Below are 25,957 nucleotides of genomic sequence, written 5' to 3' on the forward strand. Positions count from 1 at the left end.
AATTAGCTGGGATTTGGCTCTTCCTCACAGTTAACTGCCTTGATAATGGATTTTTAGAAAAGAGCTTGGTAGGGGACAAAACGTTCTTAGCTCAAAATTATTTTCTACTCTGCCCAAGTTGTTAGTACTTTTTTGTTTGTAAAATTTGTGATGGTGGAAAGGTCTTAGAGAGATCTATTGGCAACATTTAACTCTATAAATTCTTTTCTTTTTAAAAAAATGCTAAAATAACAACTTTGCATTGGAAGCCAACCTAGCCAAGGACCCTAACCCACCTGAAATCAGGATTATCTGCAATCAGTGAGTGCAAGCTCAGCTAAACTAACACCAGTAAGGAAAGTGTTCAGAAGTCATTTAGCTGACATATATTCACGGGTACTTTTGGGAATGAGATTTTTTTCAACTGCACCCACAGGAAGGACCCAAGAGAAGGAAAAAGTTGTTATTTCCCCACACCTACCTTGGACCTAGATGGCCCACCCAGGGAGAGCCGGCTCCAGCTGTGAGCTGGCTGGCTCGTCCGGAGGAACCCCATGTCTCTACTTGTGGAACAAGTTCAATCAGGACAGTCAGATATGGCCTCCCTGATAGACCATCCCCAGCACTTTAAAGTTCACAGGCTGGATGGAACTATCCAGCAGGAACAGGTCAGTGTTAAATTGGGCAAATGGTGCTCCTAGGAAGGAGGTGTTGAGGACCAGTCAGGTGACCAAATGAACGACCCTGGGACTGACTTTACTGGGCACCCAAAATCTTCAGCCAAGAGACAGTCTGGGCCTCTCCCATGGTTCTTGCCTTGCAGGTGTAAGCACTTAGGCCCTTAAGCATGCTTTCCTCCATATTACCTGGCTCCAGGTTTTAGCTTTATAGAATAAGACTCATGTGTTCACTGTTTGCCTCATGCAGAAGCAAAATAGGGAAAGAGAACATCAGAAAAAGAAAAAAATTACCTAACATCTGTTGCCGAAGTCTAGGGAGAAGGCATTAAACCCCTTATGAAACACCTGTTTGGCCACATGAAAACTGATGTGCTTAATAGAACTCATATCAGTCTGCACATCTAACATTGGCAATTAGAGTAATAAATGAGCCAAGGCTGTGACTGCAATTGTTGATCTAATTAAGCTGGATAAACTAATTTCAGCAGGAAGGCAGAGGGTAATTCTTCCAAAGCAACTACACTACCAAATTTATTTAAAAACCCATGTGTGGAGGAGAACAAGCTGCCTCGTGTAGTGGCTAGAGCCCAGCCTGGAGTCAGGATCTTCCAGAGACTTCTCTGGGCCTTTTTCCCCTCTTTCAGAACAGAAGTGTATATGACAGGGTTGTGCATGCTCAAAGGGAAAGATGCTTAAGTCCAAGACTGCCACCAGGAGACCTCGCTTTAATACAGCTTTGGCTAAGTTAGTTGGCAGAGCCATCTGCTTCACCAAACCTCGATCAGGCCCCAGTCTCGTGTTCCAGAAAAATGGCTCTAGTAACAACTGTCTGCCCCACTTGAGAGGGAAATTTTTTTTTAAAGACTCTTTTTATTTCTTAGGAGTCTCTGATAGCTTCACATTTCTTCAAATCAGAAATACCACCTGGAATGACAGCTAGGGGCTGGGGCAAAGACCTAAGCTAAACAAAGACCACAGGAGACTAAATTTCCAGCAGTTGGGGAAGAGAAACAGAACTTAGACGTTAGGGACCGATCTTTCCCTGAACTTAATCTTCTCAACGCAGGTCACTTTCCAGAGGCTAGTATTCCTTAGACCTTGCCATATAACTAGGATAAGTCAGAACTGGTAAGCCGTTCCCTAAAATACCCATGTGAAAATAGAGACTCTGCTTGGGATTTTGTCTCATGGTCTTGAGCAACAAGGAGAAATCCTATGAGCTAATTTATACTGAAGTCATCATGTGGTGTCACCTGGTTCCCAAGAAATAATATACTATTAAGTTTGTTTTCCCTCACTTTAAAGGCAAAAATGTACATTTATATCTCCAATTAAAGGTCAGCCTAAGGCTTTTTGTCTTTTCTAACTGTGAGAACACACTGGAAACTTGGTAGACTGCTTGTAGCTCCCCTGAGCATGGAATAAGAGAAAGGTACAGAAAGGCAAGCCACTGGCTAACTAGAGGGGGGTCCCCCAGGTACACTGCATGAAGTAGGTGGTAAGTGTGACCATGAGAACTTCCCATTAGAATCTAAGAGCCAGCACTTCCATAGGTGTTGTTCACTGAGAAGAGAGCTTGGTGCTAAGACAAGAGACCGTAAATGATTTATATGGATAGCTCTTTCCTGAAACTGATACTCTGTTCATTTTCTTACATTTAAAGACATTTCCTCTGAGTTGAAAAAAAAATATTGGATCATGTAGTTTTATTCTGCATTTCGTAGACAACAAAATTAAAGCCCAAAGAGTTTTGGTGACCTACACAAGGTCACATGCCCAGCCCTATCCCAGCCTTAATGCTCTTTCTTTGCACTACACCCTACTGCCTCTGTGGACAACAAATACACATGGGTCAGGTGACAGCTTAATTGTATTTACAGAACTCAATTCTTAAAAGAGCTCTACAATAACTTTTTTTTCCACCAGAAGTTAATAATCCCACTCCCTACACATCCATATGACTCCGTTCTAAGTGTGGCTTTCTGCATATTAGGCTCACCTGCACTTCCCTCCTCAATATCCTGCCACTCATTTGCCAGACATCACTGAGAACTGAGGTATAATAACCTTGAGAACACTGACTGACTGTGTACTTGAAAAACATGCAACATAACTCCTGTGGCAAAGACTTTTTCCACCACATACAAAAACCTTAAAGGATGGAGAAATGTGCTTACAGTCAATATTTAAAATCAAATCTCCTTAGTTCTCTCTCAGATGTTTCCTAGACACCCTAGTTATAGATAAAATTAATATTTAAACATGACCCATCTACACTGAGGCAATGAATGGGATCACACACTTGAAGAGTCACAGTAATTAGTATTTGTCGGACACCTGCTCTGTGCCAAGCAGTGTGCTGGGCAAGGACAGTCTGTTCTGGAACACAGCTGTGTGGCTTCCAGCTGAACGTGGCCCATAAAATATTAAGAAGGCTGGTTGGCTTGGCTCCTGCCTATCTCTATGATGAGTTAATAAATGTAGTCAACAAGTAATTTAAAACAATCTGATATGTTTCAGAGACTCAGATCTCAGTGAACACTCTGGAAGACCTTAATTATCTGCCCCCTGGTAATCTAGAAGGCTGGAAGAATGCCAAGGAAAGAGTGCTGGGTTCTGTCCAGAGCAGGATTTGATAAACTATGACCTGTAGGTCAAACCCAGCCCTTCACCTGCTTTTGTACAGCCCTTGAGCTAAAAATGGCTCATATATTTTTAAATCATTAAAATCAAAAGAATGTTTTGTGACACATGAATTCAAATTTCAGCGTCCATGAAAAATGTTTTATTGGAACACAGCCACCCCATTTGTCTACATGTTGTACATGGCTGCTTCTGAGTGACACAGGTAGAGGGAAGAATTGAGTAGTTGTGACAAGAGACACTATGGTGTGCAAAGCCAAATATATTTACTATCTGGCCCTTATTTAAAAAACTCTGTAGACCCCAGTTCTGGATCAAGGACCACAGCCACCTGCTGTACTATAGGGTCCCAGGGATGTTCAGTGGTCTTTCTATATTCTGTTTCCATCTTCAAAATCCCAGACCTTCTATAAAGGGATATAGACTGGATTAGTGTGATGAATTTCTTGAGTTCCTTCATTGGAATAAAGATGCCATGTAGTTCATAGAGAATACAATTATTATATTGTCAAATTATTAACTCTGTCATATTAACAATAGACATAGTAATTATACGAGTTTAGGTGGCACTTAAAGGTTTTCAGGAGAGCAAGTGGGAACTTGTTTCTCAGTACGTGGAGTTTTCTCTCCTTGACTCACACGCTCCCAGAGGTTTCACTTGCTTGACAATAGGAAATTGTCATGACAGAATCAATGTGCAGAATATAACATAAAGTATAAAATTGTCCATTAGTCAAGGCATGTTGGATCAGCAATAAACAATTCACATTGACAAGAGAGAGAATAACAGCTGAGAGGAGTCACAGATTTTTTTTTTTTTAATCAAAATGTTGTTTTCTGTACTGTTTGGGGGAAGGATCGGATTTTGTGCTATTTGGATGATGCTTTTTCATTTTTCAGAAATTTCAAGGGACGACTGGTATTGAGACTTCACTAATCTAACTAGTAATTATAACTTAGAATAGTTAAAACAAACCCTTTACCTAATTTGAGTGTCCCCTTGCATGGCTACGGGCTTGGTTCATCTAATATAATCCACTCCTTCTTCCTTTTCATAAAAGGCATTGTCTTATGGATATAAATAACAGATTCACATAACCATACAGATACACACACACTCTTCCCTATGACAATAAGTAAAAGGGGAAATGGGAAAAAAACAAGATATAACATGTTGGTGATGTTTAAACCTTATTACCAAACTAGACAAACACTTTGAGGATGAAAATAAAAACATATCCTCTGTGCCTAATGTTAAACATATGGGAACTTATACAGTCCTGTAAGCATTGTGTTCACTGGTGAAGGGAAGCAAAAACCTACTTATGACCATTAGATACTACGTCCTCTGAAGTTACAGAGTAATATGAAATCCTATAAAGTGTCTAAAATTTAGATACCATCGGAAGCCACTTCTCAACTTTCAAGCCTTCTAACTAGAGATTGTGCATTCAAGTATTTTATTACTAATCACCTTGTAACAGAGCATTATTGGAGTTCTGGTTAACCCCATTTGGACTTGAGTTTAGGCTCAAATTCTACATGTCAGTTGTTTTTCCCAGCAACTCTGTGATAGGGAAAATAATTTCTAAACTTCCATGAGCTTTTCAAATTCTACCAAACAAATAAATAAACTCAGCTCTGGGAAGTAGCTGTTAAAAATTCTACTGCTCTTCATTTATAGCAAACCCTTTTGGCTCTGGCAGGAAGAAGAGCCAGACCTTAGCCATTGAAAGGATGTCCATCTGTTTTCACGGCAGGTTGGATGGGGCCCCACTCCATTTCTACCCTCTCTGCCAGAGTTCTATAGCTCCAAAGAGAAAGGAAGAGAGAGCTTAAGGCCATGTGCTGGGCTGAGTTATAGTAATACTGAAGATGCAAGGGAAATACTATATTAGGGAAAAAAAAAACATTTTGACTTTAGGGCTATGCTAAGTTACGGAAAGCATGAAAGGAATCAAATTTATGTTCCATTTAAGATTCTAGAGCAACTTGCCTTTATGTATAAAAGATTAATTTTAGCCCTTTTAAGTCCAGGAGCCTCTTAACCTGGGAAATAACCTGTGACTCTCTAAGAGTTTAATGAGGACAGCTCTGGCCTTCTGGGGTTCCTCCAAAAAGGGACTACTAGGTACACTCAGCAGTAATTCCCCAGGCAGCACTGGGGAGTGGAGGAAGCCATCATTATGCATCATGCTTTCTAGAATGGTTAACTAAAGCCTTGAGGAGGAAAGACGAATAATCTCACTGAGTAAAGTAAGGGTCTGCTTCCCTTCCCCAAGAACTGACTTCCAGGACTTCTTTTTCAGCCAACTCTCCAATGGCTCTAGCTAATGAAACACTCTTATCTAGAGAAAGAACACTCCGTCAGCCTCTCCTCGAGCTGCTTACCCAGTAGAGCACATCTGTCCAACCCTCCATGGTGATGCACTGAAACACGGTGAGCATGGCAAAGGCAAAGTTATCAAAGTTGGTGATGCCTCCATTTGGACCAACCCAGCCACTCCTACACTCCGTGCCATTGGCAGAACACTGGCGTCCATTCCCTGAGAACGCACACGGTGCTGGGTCCTCTTCAGCTACGACATCTGCAAACAGAGCAAGGAGGCTTCACCACTGGGATGAACATCAGGAAAACCAAGCCTGTGGAAGCTGAGTACCCTTGCCAGAGCCTGGAATGCCCAACCGCCCATCTATGCTACCTCAGCATCCAACGTGTCCTTAAGGGCCACTTCAAATGGTCCCTCCTCTGTGGAATTTGCCATTTCCTTTACTCAGAATTTATTGCTCTCTCCTCCATCCTCACTCGTAGCACCTTTCTTAAGCCTATATAGAACAATGCCATTGATTCACCTCATGTTCTAGTTTTTGGCTTCCCTCATCTTGTGTGCCAGAGCACATTACATAGCAAATCAGGGTAGAAAAGGAAATTAAGTTTTCATTTATTCTGAACATGATTCACACTAAGAACTGCCTCAGTAAATTTCCTGGTACATTTGGCTTTTTTTCTCATTTTGTTTTAGATTTTTCCAAAACCACAAAAGTTGTTTTGGGGAAAATCAAATTTTTTTGAAGTTAGGTTACTACCATTTTCATTACTCACCTGAGTCAGCAAAAAAACATGTTTTGTGCATTTTTCCAATAAAAAGTTCCAATCCTATAATAGCATAGATTATGATTACAAATAATACCAAAAGGGCAATGTGAAGGAGGGGGACCATGGCTTTTATAATGGAGTTCAGAACAACTTGTAAACCTAGGAGAGAGAGAAATAAGTTTGTGAACCAGGAAGATACTTCAATGTTGCATACATATAATTCCTAATGACACCTGCTCTATACATGACACATAGTAATAAAACTCAAAGATATTTTGAGAGTTTTTAATTAACATTAAACTTGGACATGAGATAAATTAAAAAGGAACCTTAAAGATTACCTAACCCAACTTCCTCACTTGACAGATGGAATAAGTAAGGCCTAGAGAGGGGACCGTCCGATATCAAAGTCAATCATTTGTTCATGCATTCAACAAAATTCCTTGAACATCTACCATGTGGCAAGCATAAGGTTCAGTGCTTTAGGAGCTACCAGGATGTATTACATAAAGTGCCTTCCCTAAGAAGTTGTGCTCTAGAAGTAGACATAAGAATTAAACATAAATTTAAGGTAGCACACAGATGCTATGTGAGTAATATCAAACAGCTACAGTTAAAGAGGGATGAAAACATCACTTCTGAGTAGGAAGAAAGAGCACTAGGCAATAGCCTTCCTCTATGCAGGGCCTGAGGCTGAGGAGGGTAGATTTCCACAGGTGGGCAGAGGAGAGGCTACGCTGAGCAGAGGGAAGAGAACACCAAAAGCGCAGAAATGAACCAGTGGGACATGGGCTGGGGGCAGTGAGTCTTGGCTGGTAGACATGCAGTGGAGAAGACTGTCAGGAAAGGAAAGAAGATTGCAGCTAAGTAGCTCTGCATTTTGCATTTGAGTTATAGGGCCAGACTTTAATCCATCAGCAAAAGGCAGCCTCTTTAGAAAGATGGACAGGGAAGCAGTAGATAGGACCAGTGGAGAAGCAGTTGGAAAGTGCTGGGCTTTCCAGGTAGGACAGGGTGAGGATTGGGATGAGACCAGAATCTAGCAACTGAGTTTGAGGAGAGGAAGGTAACCATGGAGGCAGTCATGGGACAAATCCTTGGGCCTGAACAAAAACAACAAAAAAGCATATCAAAAGGAGGCTCTCCTGGAATGAGGGAGGTAGGAGATGGGCAGGAGGAGGAGAGAGAGCAGCTCTAGATCCAGTAAGTTTGATCACCGGCATAACATTAAAAGGAAGTGTCCTGCAACTGTAACTGTGGGCTTGAGAGATGAGGGAGGGAGCTTCCCACGGAGTAGTACTCACAGCCATGGTATAGGAAGAGACAAAGAGATAATGGAAAGAGAAATGGTAGAGTAACACTCAGGATTAGGACCGGGTGGAAGGGAGCAGAAGACTGAGGGACAGTGGTCAGCAGATAACCAAATCCATTCTAGAAACAGGCTTCCTGACTCCTGTGCACCATGTCCTACATTCTTTCCCATGACCACAGCTTCTGCTCTGGGTAGTTCACTCTTTTCCCCTTTCTTCTTTCTCTTTCCCTTCCCCTCCCCACTGTCTCTCCCTCATTCAAACTGCCCTTTTCTTGGATCTTACTTTCCCAATACATGTTTGAAGAATGAAAGAGAATAAGAAACAGAGATGCTAGAATTAAATAAGTTAGAAATTAAAACACCAAGCAGAGAGAAGAATACTTATCAGCAATAACAACAAACCTTCACCATGATAACAGAGAGAAGAGGTGGGGGAAGGGATGAGGTGGGAAGTCTGTCAAGAGACCCACAAAGAGCCCATCTCTCCAAGACCATCATTACGACCAAAATACTAGGTACTGCTTTTGGATATTTAATATTCAAATGGTTTCTTTTGGGAAAAATATGATCAATGAGATGACTATTAATGTTTTCACCTTCTAAAAGAAATAAGATGATGGGAAAAGAAAACATTTGTTTTAATCTACTTGGATAGTTTTTTGTTTTTTTATTTTTTTAGATATGCATGGCCCATCCGAAATCATCATTTGACAGTTAGCTTTTCTAAATTCTATGGCAGTGAGCTATGTGTTTCAGGAATATGTTTGTATTTAAGTAACTACTGTATTTTGGATGGACCAAATTTGTGAGATAATGAAGTTGTATCTTTAACGTGAATGTGTACACTTTCACGATATTAGGCTCCTTTGTAATATTATCAATGTATACAGCAGATCTCACGGGACTCTAATCATGGAGGCAGTGGGATGAAGTGGAAAGAACACTGGGCTGGGAACTAGGAGACCATGCATGGGCCTGGACCGGTCTGGCCACCCAGCTGTGAGAACCTGCACAAGCTGATACCTCTTAACAGACCTGAACGGGATGATCTCTAGGGTTCTTTCCCACTTTGATGGTCTAGAATTCCAATAAACACTTATCAGTTGAGTGTGAGTGGTTAAGAACTCCACAAATGTCCGAACTACTACCTTTTGAAGTATGTATTTATCTTCCACTGAATGAATATGTATTCATATGCACATATACACACAAAAAAAATCCTGTTTTAGAAGATACACTGAATTCTCTTTAGAAATGACTAGGCAAGTCCCAGATCACTGTCAATAGTCAAACTTTCCCAGGCATTTTTAACAATTTCAGGTACTTGAGAAGAAATCACTAGGCCACAGGTGCCAACCAAAATGGCTAATCGCATGACCCAGAGCCCCCAACCCCTCTCCCCAAAGCCCATTTGGGTCTGATAAGAGACTCGGGTTTCTCCGTTATCCACTCAGGGAAGTTAAAATATAGGCTGAAATTCTGCATACCAGACACAGATTCCTATTTCTCCCTGTTGACCCATGGGAGAGTGTAACGCAGATCTTTGAGTTTCAAACAGTGATATTTTGGGGGGAAAGGAAGAAATACAGTTTAAAACTCATCCTCAAGGGGATCGAAGAGTACTGGATTAGTCATTTAGTGAACATTCATTAGGCAAGGGAGCCAAACCAAGGCTGAGTTCGGAGAGATTTCGCTGGCCAGGCTCACACACGCAAAGCCACAGCACCCACGTGTCTGCTTGCAGCACATAACGCAGGCAGGCTGTCTTGTCATTTGCTCTTTGAAGGAAATAAAGTTGTCGTGGTTACTTTGAAATTAGATTAAGCTGTAACAACTAAATCTGAAAGAACGTGTTTGCTCACTGAATTTCTCATTTAACCCTGTTTCATGTAACAGACCCAGTCATTTCCAAGGTATTTCTATTTTTCTCAATTGCTTCCAGACAGTTTTGTGGTTTTGACTTGTGCTGATCTTTGTCAATGAAAATAAATGAACCATCTGGAAAAAGAAGTACACATAAAACATCACTTCCTACATTTTAAAATGTTAAATTTGGAAATCTTTTTTCTTCCAGAGAATTTTTGGTGCCAACAGGTTTAATAAAAATTCACGAAGAACTTCTGGAGAAGCAAAACCATGATCTGTGCTCTTCTGATGGCTTTCTGAGTGGTGAAAAACAGGCACACCCTGCAGTCCCCAATTTTCCCCTAGCTGAGAGTAGGCAGCCACCTCACAACCACATTCCTTGGAAAGGTGCTAGGACTTCTACCCTCCTAAGTCCCCAGCAAGGGTGTCCTATCAGGGCAGAGTGCAGTGAAGCACACCTCACACTCCTTATGGAAGAGAAAGCAACCTGCAGCTCCTGGCCAGGGCACAGAGAGGGCATTTGTTCCCACTCAGATGGCACTCGACCTGGCCTGCAGCAAGAAGCACACTATGGCATGGACAGGCATCGTTGCCGAGTGGATGATAACAGCGTCTCTCATTCCTGAGAGCCTCCTCTGTGCTCCAGACCTCGTGCTGGAGTTATCCTCGCACGCTCACTCAGTACTCGCAACCACCTTTAAGCAGGTACTATTATGCCCTACATATAGAGGAGGACACAGAAGTATTCACCTCTTCCCCCAGCGTGGGACAGGCTCGGTTCCTAATAGTGGAGAGCTGAGCAAAGGTTTCAGGAGTCCAGTCTACTGTTGCTCCTCACTTGGAAAAAAGGCTGTGAGCTGAGCCCTCTGACACTCTCTTCTAGATAACCCACCACCAGCAGAGGGGCGGGCCTGGGAGCAGGAAGAAGTGTTGGCCAGTGTGGTGTCACAGCAGGAAAAACAGACTGAAATCAGGAGGCCTGCACTCGAGGTCTCATGCCACCACTTACTTCGTTTATCTACAAGAGAAGATTCTCTCTTCTTCCAAATCAGAAAGGCACATCACTACCCACCCTTCTCGGGGATCCAAAGTCACAGCATAAGGCAAAGTTTATAGCAAACCGCAAAGGCCTCCATGGCCACCTGCAGAACCCTCAGCTAATACACAGCAACTCACCTTGCAGCACTTCGGTCCATAATCCTAAGACCCACCCAGAAGGAAAAAAATCAACAAAATCCTGGCTTTAGGAAACAAAACGTGCTTACTGGGCACTCCTGATACTAGTCGAAGTGGTCGTAACACTCGAAAGGCGCGGAGGGCTTTGACATCAAAGCCTCCCGATTTGCCACTAGAGTGGTTACCGCCTTCTGTTTCTTTGGTTAATTGTTCCAAAATTACACTAAACAATCTGAAAGAAGAAGAGAGAGAAAAATGTTAGAGTCTGTCACCTAGGGAAGCAAAACAGGATGATAATAGTAGTTATTTTTAAACAAGGGCTAATTTTGTATGGCTGCTGCTTAAATAAAGGGAAAGCAAGGTCAAGGCAAGAACTGGGCTGTAAATCCTGAATGTGACCCCTATGTCTAACATGACCGGGGACAGGAATTGACCTCTGTATCCCTGCCAATGGAGCATCCTCATGCACACTGGTCCCCATGGAAGAGGGAGCTCTCTGGGGCTCCAATGACTACAGGTGGAATTGCACCAACAGAAATAACAACAATAATCATAACAACTACCATTTATGAGTGCTCACTATGTGCTAAGCACTTTACATACATTATCTCATTAATCCTCACAAAATGTTACATAGTAGGAATTATTATCAACACTATTTTACATGAGGAAACAAACATGAGAACAAGTAACTTGCCCAAGTTCACACAACTAATGGCAGAACCAACATGTGAGTCCAGGTACAGTGCCCCATTAGGATGTAGGTTTCATTAGGGCAGGGAATTTTAGTCTGTTTTGTTCATTCAGTCACTTCTAGCCTAGTGCCTGGAAAAGGTTCTGATGTTTAAGAGGCACTCAAAAAATATTTGCTGAATAAACCAATGACTAAATATTGACTTCAAAGCCCCATATCTTAATCAATATGTTATACACCACCTCCCCCCTCATGGGAATGTTTGGGGAATGATGTAAATCACAGATGCTAAGGAGCTGTGCAAAGGCCAAAAGAGTAACCTCAGGTATTAATATCGTTATTTTCTCTTTTGAAATGTGAATAACATTGTATCTGGCAGCCACGACAAATTCTTTCCTATTCTCAGAAGGTTTTTTGGATAAAGTTATTTTCAGGCAATCTGCTCATTTGATAGTTACTTTTGCTCTTTCAAATAAACATTTATTCTTTGGAATTGTTGCTTGTTTTTCAAGATAAATATAAATTTGCCCATTTCAAATAGAATCAACTCTGGCCAATCAGATTGTGGAAATGATTGGCCCAGAAACAAAGAGAAGGTTTCTAAAGTTTAATTAGCAGCCAAAGCAGAAACTCTGCCCCCACTGGCATGTCTTTGGATTGCCAAGTCCATAAAATACAGGGTGGTCTGATTTGCAGTCCTGAAGTCATGTCATTTTGGGGCTTTAAAGACCAGTCATCTGTTTTAATAACAGTACAGCAATTAGCAATGAACCCAGTTTGGGGGTGGGGGTGAGGAGGGAATAAGTCGGGTCTCTATATCTTTTCAAAGCTTCAGATGACAGGTTGCTCTCATTACCATAGTTTTTTAATTCCTGTAACCTCCTGAAGCAAGGCTAAAGTTAAAAGTCTTCCTCCAAAACAAGTTCATAGCTTCACAAAAACAAAGAAAAAGGAAGAAAGAAAACCTCAAACTTTCCTGAAAATGTAGCAGCCACAGGAATTTTCATCCCGAAGGCTTAGGAAAGTAATTTATGCAGGTGGTGACTTAGATTGCTTTCAAGTATTAGTGTTTTGCAATGTACATTTATGGTTCTTTATCCCATTCTTCAGCAATGTCCTTGAAAACAGGTAAATAATGTCTCTCTCCCATTGCAGAGGAGCCTGAATCAGAGAGGGAAGGTGGCTGCCGTTCCAGACAGCCAGGAGTGAAAGGGGCAGGGCTGGCTTCCACTCCTAAGAGTTAGGAGGTATAAGGAAAAGTCCCTCTTCTTCTCTGGGCCTCAGTTTCCCCCTCTGAAAATGAAAAACTGGATTAAATGATCCAGAGACCCACCCTGCTACCCATTCTAATATTGCGATTCTATTCCCTTCGCCACCACCTCCAACTCAAAAAGCACCATGTGCCATTTGATCCTAGATCATTATTAAAAGTTTACCTCAAGACAGGAGAAAAGAGGCAAGGACTACTTAACCTAACACAAGTTAGAAGCACCCCATGAATGAGCACCCCATGTTCTTCTTCACAAAGCCTAACTGATAAGTCTGAATGCCCGAAAAATATGTTTATTGAAAAATTAGGAGTGTGGGATAAAATTTGGCTCAGATCTATCTTTTCTAGATAGGGAATAATATCAGCTCTAGTAGACACATTGAGTCCTCCTATGGGGACAGTATTAACAGTTAACATTCTAGAAATATCAATTACTTTCTTAATGTCTGTTATGAGGAGTCTTGACAAAAGCAAGAGGTCATAGTTGACTTGGAGGGGAAAATCTATTGGACTGAGATACAGTCTGCAACTAGAAACTAGTGAATAAGCATTTGATTCACATGAAAGCAATTTTTCAGTCTACAACTTTTCTTCCACTCTGACTATAATTTAGTACATATTTTAGAATAATAACCTGATGTTCTAAAGTTTTTCATATTTAATGAGAAAAAAAGACCATGAGTTCAGTTCTATTTTAATTTCCTTGATGATTTTTTTACTTTTTAAATCATTATTGCTGACAATGTATATATAAAATACACCCATTTAAAGCATACAATAGGATGAGTTTTAACAAAAGTACGTAAGTCCAAGTAACAAACTCCACGATCAAGACATAGAACATCTCCAGTATCTCCAGCAGTTCCTTCATGCCCCCTTGCACTCATCCTGCCTCCAAATACAGCCTTAGGTATCCACTGATTGATGGGCTGATTATCACTTAGGTTGTTTTTTCCCCTTTACTTGAATCTTACATAAACGAAATCATAAAGCATGTTTTCCTTTTTGTATATCATCTTTTGCTCACCATGCTTCTGAGTCATCCAAGTTGTTACATTTATCAGCAGTTCATTCCTTTTAATGTCCATTCTATGAATAAACCACAGTGAGTTTATCTGTTCACTTGTTGATATTTGGGTTGTTTCCAGTTTTTCTCGATTATGAAATAAAGTCTCTTTGTGAACATGTAGTTCCCCTTATCTTGGATAAGTACCTGTTAGTACTACTGGTAATATATGGTCATATGATCAGTGTATGATTCAATGATTCGTACCATAAGAAACTGGCAAACTTTTCCAAAATGACTGTACCATTTTCCATTTCTACAAGCAGTGTATGAGAGTTCCAGTTGTTCTACATCTTGGTTAACATTTGGTATTGTCAGTCTTCTTATACTGAGTAATGCTAATAGCTATATAACTGCTGTCATTGTGGCTTTAATTTCCATTTTTCTAATTTCTAATGATGAACATCTTCTCAGGTACTTGTTGACATTTACATATCTTCTTTTGTGAAGATCTATTCAAATCTTTTGCCCATTTACATACTGGGTTGTCTTCTAACCACTAAGTTGTAAGAATTCTCTATATATTCTGAATACAAATCCTTTATATATCTATATCTGTATAGATATATCTATAGATATATCTATACAGATATAGATAGATAGATAGATAGATAGATAGATAGATAGATAGATATAGTGAATATTTTTTTCCCAATCTGTGCATTATTTTTCATTTCTTTTAAACTGACTTTTGAGGAAAGTTTTCAATCTTGGTAAGGTCCAAAATTTCAGTTATTTCTTAGGACATTATGTGTCCTAAGAAATCTCTGCCTACCCCAATGTCATAAAGATTTCTCCTAAAAATTGTATAGTTTGAGCTTTCACATACAGGTCTACAATCCATTACAGTAATATTTGTATATAGCATGAAGAAAGAATCAAGTCTTTTTTTTATGGGTAAACAGTTGTTCTGGCACCATTTACTAAAAACAGTTTCCTCAACTAATTGAGCTATTGTCTAAAATCAATTTTATGGGTCTATTTCTAGACTCTCTATTGTTTCATTGATTTTTATGTCTACTCCTTGTGCCAATATCACACTGTCCTGATGACTGTGCTTTATAGTAAGCCTTAAAACCAGAATCTAGCTTTGTTCTTAAAGATTTCTTTGGCTAGTCTAGAGTCTCCCTAATTTCTATATAAATTTTCAAATAAATTTGTCAATTTCTATGACAGTCTTATTGGGATTTAGATTAGGATTTGATCTACAGATTAATTTAGGAAGAACTGATATCTAAACAATATTGAGTCTCCTAATCCAAAAACATTGTACATCATTCCATTTATTTAGGCTTTCTTTACTTTTTCTCAGCAACGTTCAGTCGTTTTCAGGGCACTACCCCTAAATACTTCGTGGTTTTTGTTGTAAATAGTAGCCTTTAAGTTTTCATATTCCAGTTGTTCATGACTAATACAGAGAAATTCACAGGCTTTTTCATACGGATCTTTTACCCAGAAACATTGGTAAATTCATTTGGAAAACATAACTTTGTTTGATTTTAATCTTTTTAAATTCATTGAGACCTGCTTTATGGCCCAGAACTAGTCTCACTTGGTGAATGTTCCATGTGCACATGAAAAAAGTGTGTATTCTGCCTTTTTTAGTGGAATGTTCTAGAAATGTCAAGTTGATGATGGTACTGTTCAAATCCCTGTATTGTGAGTGATTTTTCTGCCTATATATTCTATCAACACTCCAAGAGTATTAAAATATATAACTATAATTACAGATTTGTCAATTCCTTCTTTCAGTTCTAGAAGTTTTGGCTTTTTGTATTTTGAAGCTTTGTTATAAGGCATATGTATTTAGGATCATTACATCTTCTTGATAAAATGATTCCTTTATCATTATGAAATGTTTCTCTTTATCCCTGATAATACTCCTTGTTCTGAATCTATTTTGTTGGCTATTAGTATAGCCACTCTAGCTTCTTTTGATTAGTTTTTGCATGGTATGTATTTTTCTGTCCTTTTACAATCGAATTATTTTTGTCTTTTTATTTAAAGTTTGTTTCTTATAAACACTATAGACGAGGGACTTGTTTTTTTTACATATAAAATCTGATGAACCCTGGGCTTTAATAAGGGTCTAGCTGGGTTTAAATCTACCATCTTGCTATTTCTTTTCTATTTGCTATCTGTTGCTCTTTTTCACTTCTTCCTTGACTTTTTTTGGATTGATCTTTTTAAAAAAAAATCCATTTTATTTCCAATACACACTTGTTAGCTATATCTCTTTATTTTTCTAGTGGCTCTTCTAGAGAAAATGTCAGCAAAAATTTTCTGTAAAGTGCCAGATAGTCCCTATTTTAGAATATGCAGGCCATAGAGTCTGTCGCAACTACTCAACTTTGGCATCCTAACACCAAATAGCCGTGACATGAGTGAGTGTGACTGTCTCCCAATAAAATTTTATCTACCAAAACAGACAGCAAAATACTCTGTCAATGTGAAGCAGGGGGTGACGGAAGGGAAGGGCAGTAAACCAGATTTGGTCTATGGCTAAAGTTTGCCAGCCCATGCTCCAGGGTTTACAATATACATCTTTAACTTATCACAGTCTTCAAATAGTATTTTACTACTCTCCCTACTGTACAAGCACTTTGTAATAGTATACACTTCTTTTCCCTTGTTCTTGTGCTTTGGTTACTGTGATATATTTTACTTTTATAGAAGTTACAACCCGCCCCCCCCCCCAGACATTGTTATTGGTTTTGTTTCAAATAATTTTTAAAAGATTTTAAAATGAGAAAAAAAAATTTAATATTTACCCATGCATTTACCCTTTCTGGCATTCTTCATTCTTTTGTATAGGTCCACATTTCTCTCTGGTATCACTTTCCTTCAGTGTGAAGAAATTTAACATTTGTTGAGGTACAGGTCTACTAGTGATGAATTCTCAGTTTTGGTTTGTCTGAAAATTTTTTTACTTCAATTTTTAAAGATATCTTCACTCAATAAGCATTCTAGCTTCCCTAGCACTCTAAAGATAACGCCTTAGTGTTTTCTGGCTTGCACAGTTGCTCACGAGAAGTCTGTGATGTCTTTTTTCTCTGCTTTCAAGATTTCCTCTTTGTTTTTGAGCAATTTGATCATTATAATGTGCTTCGATGTAGCTTTCTTCATGTTTATTTTGCTTGGGCTTTGTTAAGCTTCCCTCTATATCCTCTCTTCTGGGACCTCAAATATACATATACACACATACATACATACCTATACACATACATACACACACACACATATATAGTAGATATATACACACACACACATATGTATATATATATAAGTACAGAAATATACATACATACACACATATATATATACACACACACACATACATACACAGTAGACCACTTGATATTGCCCTAGAGGTCACCGAGGTAGTGTTCATTTTTTTTCTTCATCATTACTCTTTATGTTATTACTATATCTTCAAGTTCCTTGGTTTTTTTTTCTTCTATTGTGTCAAATCTGTGGTTAAATCAATCCAGAAAAAAATTCTTTTCATTTCAGATATATTTTTCAGCTCTTGAAGTCCCATTTACTTTTTCATGTTGTCTCATTTTTCACCATTGTAGTCATGTATTCCTTTAAGTCCATAAACATATTTATAATAGCTGTTTTTAAAGTTCCATACGGTAGTTCTCTACTAATTCCATCACCTCTTGTCACTTCTATGTCTGTTTCTATTGATGGAATTTCCTCCTGGTTGTGGGTCACATTTCTTCCTATGTCTAGAGATATTTGAATGGATGCTGGACACATTGATAAGTGTCTGGATTTTGTTGTCTTCCTTTAAAAAGTGTGGAATTTTGTTTTGTCAGGCAGTAAAGCTACTTGCATATCAGTTTCAGATAGTCCTTATTCTAGAGCAGAGGTTGGCAAAAATTTTTTTGTGAAGGGCCAGATATTTTAGCAAACATTTTAGGCTTTGTAGACCTACACTACTCAACTCGACTCTGCAAATAAATACGTGACTGTTTTACAAAAAATTTTATTTACAAAATTTGGTGGCAGGCTGAATTTGGCCCATTGGCCATAGTTTGCCAACCCCTATACTAGAGCTAGTTTATCCCTACTACTAATGGTTCTTCTGGGGTCTCTGACAGTCCAGGGTGTTCAATGACAACTTTACATTCTAGTTGGTGTTCCCTAATAGTGTTCTTTGCCTGGCCTCATGGAATCTAACCCCATGGAATTATAGCGTAGTCTTCAGCTAAAACTCAAGAGGACCCGAGGGCACATATAGAGAGAGCTCTTAAGCTCCCTCACCTCCCACACTATGCCTCTCAAATTTCAGTCATCTCAGCCTCCCTGAACTCTTGTTCCTGTCTCAACTTAATGAGACCACCACATTCTGCTTGGTTCCCTGTCTTTGTGCCATATATAATCTGAAAAATGTCTCTAGGCAGAAAGTCAAGATGATTGCAGGGTAGGGGCAAAAGAAACTGAGCTAAGCATCTCCATCCTCTAGCTGAACAGAAAGTCCAGGGTCAAGAGAAGCACAACAAGCTTATTCAAGAACCAAGAGACCTGAAAGGCTCCTGCTAGCCATTCCTTATTAGAATTCACCAAATACAGGAAGGTATAGTATATCTACCACCTCTTCATTTTAGATGCACTACTTTTGCAGTAATACCTTAGATGCCAATGTGCTATGGTGGTTTTTGTAAAAGCTAAGTTTTTCCCCATAAGTCTAATTATCTCACTGGACCACTGCTTTGGATCACTTTTAACTTCTTAGGTTTGAAATGAAATTACGAGCTCAAAATTTATCCCACTCTCCCAATATCCATGAAAACCACTCTCCCAATAGTCTCCCATGAAAAGCCAAAGGAGTCATGATAAAAGAATAATCCAAAAGAAAAATCACCTTACTCAACTGTAAAAGGGAGGTGAACAAAGTCACAGAGATGGAAACAGAGGCCATTTAACTATCTTTCTCTATATGGCCAAATATAATTTTAGGACCATTTTATAGCTAGGTAACTAAGACTGTACAATGCAATATCTCATTTTCCTGTGTGGGTATCTGGTCCAAAGACCTAGCATTGCTCTGACACTGATTCATTTTTCTCTTGCTGGCTACATTTCTAGGTATGGAAGGACCAGAATAACACAGGCCACTGTTTTGTATAACATTCTCCTTTAAATGAAACTGTTGGTGTCTTCTTCCTGTGACAGGATTTCAGGAGAATGCCTGCTTCTCTGCATTTTCTGGCTTATTTCATTTCAAGCCAGATATCTGACATTATTCAGACACTTGTTTTGTTATTTAAAATGGGATAGCAGCATGCCAAAGTTTTTTTTCCCACAAGTCAGTAGAAAGAATTAATAGCTTTGCTTAAGGATGTTAAAGAACAGAGTACCTCACTGCTATAAGAATTTATTGCTTTTTTACTGTTTTGTTTTGTTTTGTTTTTTAACTTAACAAGGTGCTAAATATAAGAGCTCTACACATTTGACTCAAATCACCAGCAGAGCTGGCCTATTTGTGGAAACCAGAGGCCTTGTAAGATGAGCCCTCTCACACTAGGAGCTTAGACTTCCTCCTGTAACAGCCTTGCTGAAAAGGGGAGTGAAAACCATGAGGGAATTTCAAACCAGTTTTGCCCAGGTGCTGACAGCAGCATCATCAGTCTTGAAAGAACTCCTGACAGGTTCTCACTGCAATCACTGACCTAGAGGGGTAACCATAATCCCTCAAAAGACACTGTTTTCTGTTACCATCTCCCATTTTCCAAACAAACATTTCCCCAAAATAAAAGAGACTTACCCTACTATTACTATAACAAAATCCAGTAAATTCCATCCATTCCTAACATAAGCATTAGGATGTAGCAATAATCCATATGCTATAATCTTCAAAAATGTCTCGACTGTAAAAATAATCAGGAAGGCATATTCTACTTTTTCCTGTGAAATGAAACAAAGAAACAAAATGGGGGAGAGAAGAAGAAGAAGATAAAAAAAAAATAGGATTAGATTCAATATCTCATATCCAAGCATTTTTCTCCAAGCAAAGTTTTATTATGAGAAATGGAACAATTAACACTGCACCTGGGCCAGGAAGGCATTTTAATTCTAACTGAATTTCTCATAAGCAACTAAGTGTAAAACACTTTTCATTCTGGACTGCATGATTGCATTTTGCCACCTGCCCTGATGCATGTGCAATGAGTCTGCCTAGAACATAACAGGCATGTTTGTTATTTGCACACATTTGCAAAACGCAGCATGTTTTCCTCCTGAGATTGCCAAATCAGGCCCAGAAAAGCACGAGGGTACAACAAAGCTTCTAACAGAGGCTTTGAACAGAATATCCTCTGGAAGAAAGAAAGATGTGTCTGTTTTGACCCTCTCTTGCTCTTGGGTTTACATGTGACCTCTAAGCCAAGGTCAGCTTTATCACTGAGCAGCAAGGTGACCTTGGCAAGCCCTTCCTCCCCTCTAAATCTAAGTTTCCTCATCCACAGAGTCAGGGAGTTGAATTCAGGATGGCACACCCATTACCTCTTATTGGCATGCCATCTCTCCAGGATGACACTGCTGAGCCGTCACCGCCCATGTTCCCAGGAGCCTGGACTCAGCCTCCACACCTTTTTTTCTACCAGCCCCAGCAGTCACTCGCATCTAACTGCCACAGACCTCCGAGGCACTGTCCTGAGGCTAGATGGCTCTTAGAACCTCTCTGGTTCCAATTCATGCAACCCCATGAATATAGAAAACACATCCATCAGCAGGTCTAAAAATTTTGACTCTTTTCTATTCTATAGTTTTTCTTTATATGGCTTCAGTTTTAATAGAAATATGTAGCAACTGGGATGTGTATGATTAATTTCACAAGAGGCATTCCCTGACAAGAAGCTACTAAAATAATAACTAAATGAAAAATCATCAGTAATTAAACTTTTTCACATGGGCCATGAAGTCCTCTACCAATATTAATTCTACTCTGCGGGACCTGAGGAAAGTTACCAATATTAGGAAAATGGAAGTCATGGAATTCACTTATTAAGATGCCTAGTGCAAGAGGTCAAATAAATTCGGCCCAGGAAACAATGAGCACCTCTTCTGCCTGACAGGCCCCACATGAGGAGCCAGAATTAGAAAAATGTCTCCATTATGGTCCCTATCATCAAAAGGTTTAGTCTGGTAGGGGAGCGTGCAAGTTTCTAACATGCACAGAGAGAAGTCCCAAGAGAGGTAAGTGACAAAGAGCAAGCCTGCATCTTTCACCCTCTGATAAGGCACTAAGGTCAGTCTACTTCTCCACTGCAAGGATTTTGCTTTGTTATATGTGACTGCTATTTTGCCTAAGCCACCCTGGGCGCAAGCCAGCTAGCTGCCTCCAGAGTGCTGCCCCTCTGTCGCTGGCCAGTTCCAGTCCCCAGCTGAACTTCCACATGTCTTGCTACTGCATCCTTCCTATTTACCACCAGAGAAACCGTCAACTGCTATACCCCAGCCTTCATCCTTATCCTCAATTCCTCGCTGGTCATGCCAGAAAGCCAGGTCATCAATTCTTCCTTCCCTGGTCCCTGACATTCCTAACCTGCCCTCCAGAGTGCCCGTTGATCCTTGGCACACCATCACAGCAGTCTAATAAATTGTTTTGTGGTGTGAGTTAGCCAGAGTTGGTGTGTTTTCAATTTTAAAAGCCTAGCTTGATATACACCCCTATGTTCATTGCGTCATTATTTACAATATCCAATATATAGAAACAATCTAAGTGTCCACCAATAGATGAATAAATAAGACATGGCACATATATACAATGGAATATTACTCAGCAATAAAAAAGAATGAAATCTTGCCATTTGCAACAACAAACATGGACCTAGAGGGTATTATGCTGACTGAAATAAATCAGAGAGAGACAAATACCATGTAATTTATATGTGGGATCTGACAGAACGAAAAAGAATAAACAAAACAAAAACAGACTCATAGAAAGAGAGAACAAACTGGTGGTTGCCACAGGGGAGGGTGGTAGGGCATCAGGTGAAATAAGAGATACAGAACTCCAGTTATAAAATAAATAATCCAGGGAGATGCAGTGTATAGCACAAGGAATATAGTCAATAATATCATAATAACTTTACATGGTGATAGATGGTTATTAAACTTATCAAGGTAATCAACATCCTAAGGTATATAAATGTCGAATCATTATGTTACACACCTGAGACTAATATAATATTTTTATATTATATTTTTATTTAAAAAAAATTTTTAAGCCTAGCTCCTCCTCAACTTCCATACTCATGCCTCCTCCAGAGCTCCCAGGTCCTCTCCTGGAGCTGGCTCACCCCATGCATCCTACTCCTTCTGCCAGGCTGCAAAGACATGCCTTAACCAGAGCCCCACCCCCACTCCCCTACCTGCCCCACCTCCAACATACTGTCAAGCACTCTAGGCTAGGGTGAGAAGGCTTGGAAAATGCAGCCAGAGCAGCAGCATGCATGATCCCTTCCTGCCACACACAGACCAACGGCTGTTTACTCCCCATATTCCTTCAATCTCACACAAACAAGGGCTCCACTTCCTGCTTACTGCCATTTCCCTGAGTGGGGTGCTGCCACGAGGTACACTCATACCGCTGTGTATGATCTGAGGAAAAGGATCAACATTGCTACTGGGTAGGGAGGAGAGAGAGAGGAGGGCTTCAAAGAGGCAGTGATGTTAACTTTGAGAGCTAAAAGGAAGAGCAATTCTGTTGCTTTAAGCAGAAGCAAAAATCCCTGAAAATACCAACCCACTGTACTGAATTGAAATTAGACTCTGACCACCAAATGTAGATCATCAATATGTTTTAGAGACTTAGAGTTCTAAGGGAACAAATTAGCTGAAAACAGCATGCTGTTTTTACAATTCTGCTTCTCTTTTTATCCTTTCTGCTTTATTTACTAGGCCAGATAGAGGGGAAACAAGTCTTTTGCTCCCATCAATATTCATAGCAGTTACATCTCTACATCAACACAGCACTATACTTTTGGGGAGAAAAACAAGGCAAGGAACAGAGAGTACACCTACCAAACGCAGCTTGTTCTTCCTCTTTGGCTTTTATTTATAAATAATTTTGCCACAATAATACAATGGTCATTAGTCTAACTGAATTTTTAGGGTTCTTTTTATCCCCTTCTCTTGTCCTCCTCTGTCTCTTTTTTAAAGAACTTACTTTCTCTTTTGAAAATCCTTAGTGCATCACTTGATGGAATTGATTATAAGAAATACAACCTTGCTTTAATGTGATTCTTTATTACAGAGGTGCTACCATAATTGCCAACTAAAAACAATCACCGCCTGGAGAGCATGACAGATCAGTTTGCCTAGAAGCCAATGTCATCCTGGTTCCCAATCATACTATTAAAAAGGAGTCCTATAAAACAAATACACCTCCACATTAAGCAAATGTAGTGTAAAAAAAAATCCTGCAAAACAACCATTGGAAGAAGAGGTAATTATTTACTTCACAAAAGACTTGCTCATTTGAGAAAATAATGTTGAGTTAGTAATTTGAAAAGGAAGCCACCAAGAAAGTCAGGTTACTGACTGGGTGAGGTGGGAATGGACACCCACCTAAAGGAGCCTGTGAGATGTGGCACAGAGAAGATATGGAGTCTGTGGCCAGGATAGAGAGCATGGAGGAAGAAACAGCAGCAAGGATGAAGGAAAGGGACGGCTGAAGAGGCAAGTGAGAACCGTCCAGAACTGGACATGGAATGAAGTGTCCCCTGGGCAGAGGCTGTACCTGAAAGCTCTATACCAGGCTAAACAAAAAGAGTAAATGATTCCTTCACCTCCAATCCCTGCATTTTCCAGGCAGAGTCACATGCCTGTGGCACCCACTCAGCCACCAGCAGGGATTCCTCTCACTGATGGGGGGATCCCTGGGTGGGCAGGGCTAGCTGAACCCCCTTTTAAGAAACAACCAATTATATGGATGAATGTCCCACCATGATACCTCAAGCCACGAGAGGAATATATAGGCTCAATATCTAATTCTGAAATCTGATTTATCTTCTTTAAACAGTGACATGTCATCAAATAGGAGAGGCTCTCAACCAGCAGTCTCGAAACCAGTCAATTCTACAAAGAACCTTGAGAAACAGAAACTGACACTAGCAGGGAGTGGGGGGTGCCAGGATCCTTAACTTGGCTGTACTTGTACTTATTTGATCCTTGTACTTGGTTGTCAGCTCTCCCGTTCCCAAGGTTCCTTTTACTAGTGCCGTAGTATGAACATCCATCTATCTATCTGTCTATCTTGCTCACCAGCCAACCCTGAGCACCTGGGTCCTCCACAGAACTCCCAAATCGCTAGCAAAAGGTCTATAAAGGCTTAATAAGCCAGGTATGATTCATCTCTATGTTTTGCTCATCCACTCACATGCCCAAGTCTTTGGAATGGTCTCCTGGCTTATACCTTGGCAGTAACTGCTCTCTCCATAGAGATACACATTCCTTCTGTGTCCTGCAGTCCTAGGCTCCCCATTGGCAGGGACCATCTCTTACTGTCTTTGTAACCCTAGCACCTAGCACCATGTTGTACATAAAGTACTCATAGGTGCTAACAGGAAGTAGGAAAAAAAAGGAGGGAAGGAATAAAACAAGAGAACTGGAATCAAATGGGGGGGCTGTAAAACATGAGATTTTGTGATCTTCAGATATGTATTGAAAAGCAAAGCAAGTAGGGAAGAATCTAAGCTACCATAAACTCTTTCTAGAACAAGTCTGGAATAAATGGTCAGACTGCTGAGAGAATAGCTTGTCACTTTTCACCTGACCCTCCCTTTCAATCCCAACCTCAGCCCCCTGGGTAAGGTCCTCATCCCTCCCCTCTTCTCCAGCTCCCCCTCCTCACATCTCTCCTGCGAGAGCCTCCACTCCAGCTGAAGAGCCAACTTGTTCCTTCCCACACATGCTGGATTCTTTCCCTCCTCCATGCCTTTGCCCGCCCTGCTTCACGCGTATACGACATTTACCCCACATATGGAACCTCCCCTCTTCAGAGTGAGCACACAGCTCTGACACAGGGCTAAACCAAGCTGAGCACAGGTGACTGGAAGAAATACGGGGCTTGGAGCTGTGCTGTTTTCCGCTAATCCTGACTCGGACATTGATTCAGGTCCACATCCTTCTTTCCAGAATGGTTTCCCCCACATCACTTTTTCATCAGGTTAAGTTCTACTTTTCCTTCAAGGCTCAGCTAAAATGACATCTTCTCAGAGAAACTATTGCCGACTTCCCAGACAAAATTAGGGCCTGCTGTTAGATGCTGTCAAAACTCCTTACACTTCTTCATGGCCTTATTCACAATAGAAGTTTTAAAATTTTTTAAAATTATCTCTTAAATATTTGTCTCCCCTATAAATGATAATTTCTCTAAAATCAGAGACCATTTCTATTTTATGCATTGTTATATACCCAAGACCTGTCACAAAAAATAGCTACTCGATATTTATAAAGGAATAAATGGGCAAAATGAGTGGTTTTGATCAAACATGTCCCTTCCTGCTACAAAGTTTCATAATTGTTTTAATCTTCTTGGGTTGCCATAACAAAATACCATAGATCAGGTGGCTTAAACAACAGAGATTAATTTTTCACAGTTCTGGAGGCTGGAAAGTCCAAGATGAAGGTGCTGGCTGATTTGGCATCTGGTGAGAGCTCACTCTGGCTTGCAAAGGGCTGACTTCTCATTATGCTCTCGCCTGTCCTTTCCCTGGTACATGCATGTGTAAAGAGAGGAAAAAGGAGAGACAGACAGACAGAGAGCGAGATCTCTTGCTCTTCTTAGAAGGGCACTAATCCCATCATAAAGGCTCCACCCCAGTTACCTTCGAAAGGCCACATCTCTAAATGCTATCATGTTAGGAATGGGGCTTCAACATATAAATTTGGGGGGATGCAAACATTCAGTTCATAGCAATAATACAAGGGCCCCTTGCCTTTGCCATGCTCCAGGAAATCATCCATGACTAAATGTCAGGGAAATGCCTCTGAGCAAGGCATTGTGCTCCCTAACTACAGCCCCCATGCTCACAATGGTGGGGCAACAGTATCCAGTCAGAGGCAGGAGCATGCCCAAAGGCAAATCAATCAAGGGTGCAGCCCAGAGCAGTGGGAGTGAGGGGCAGGTGGGATGGGACAGGGCAAGGCTGAGTGGGC

The 25,957-nt window shown here is 40.3% G+C and overlaps 1 protein-coding gene across 26 annotated transcripts in view; it reads right to left on the bottom strand.

The window, feature by feature from the left end:
• The window catches only part of CACNA1D (calcium voltage-gated channel subunit alpha1 D), a 289,592-nt gene that overhangs the window by 133,058 nt on the left and 130,577 nt on the right, over window positions 1–25,957 (bottom strand). For 24 of the 26 annotated variants that reach the window (XM_036218604.1, XM_036218608.1, XM_036218595.1 and 21 more), the window contains exons 4-7: window positions 19,560–19,699; window positions 10,843–10,985; window positions 6,406–6,558; window positions 5,694–5,890 (exon numbers count right to left, since the gene is read on the bottom strand). In XM_036218604.1, coding sequence (XP_036074497.1) covers window positions 5,694–5,890; window positions 6,406–6,558; window positions 10,843–10,985; window positions 19,560–19,699 — 633 coding nt within the window. The other 2 variants (XM_036218613.1, XM_036218614.1) reach the window with 2 other exon arrangements.

Source organism: Rousettus aegyptiacus, unplaced genomic scaffold (genome assembly GCF_014176215.1).
Source record: "Rousettus aegyptiacus isolate mRouAeg1 unplaced genomic scaffold, mRouAeg1.p scaffold_m13_p_4, whole genome shotgun sequence".
In the NCBI taxonomy this organism is placed as follows: Eukaryota; Metazoa; Chordata; class Mammalia; order Chiroptera; family Pteropodidae; genus Rousettus; species Rousettus aegyptiacus.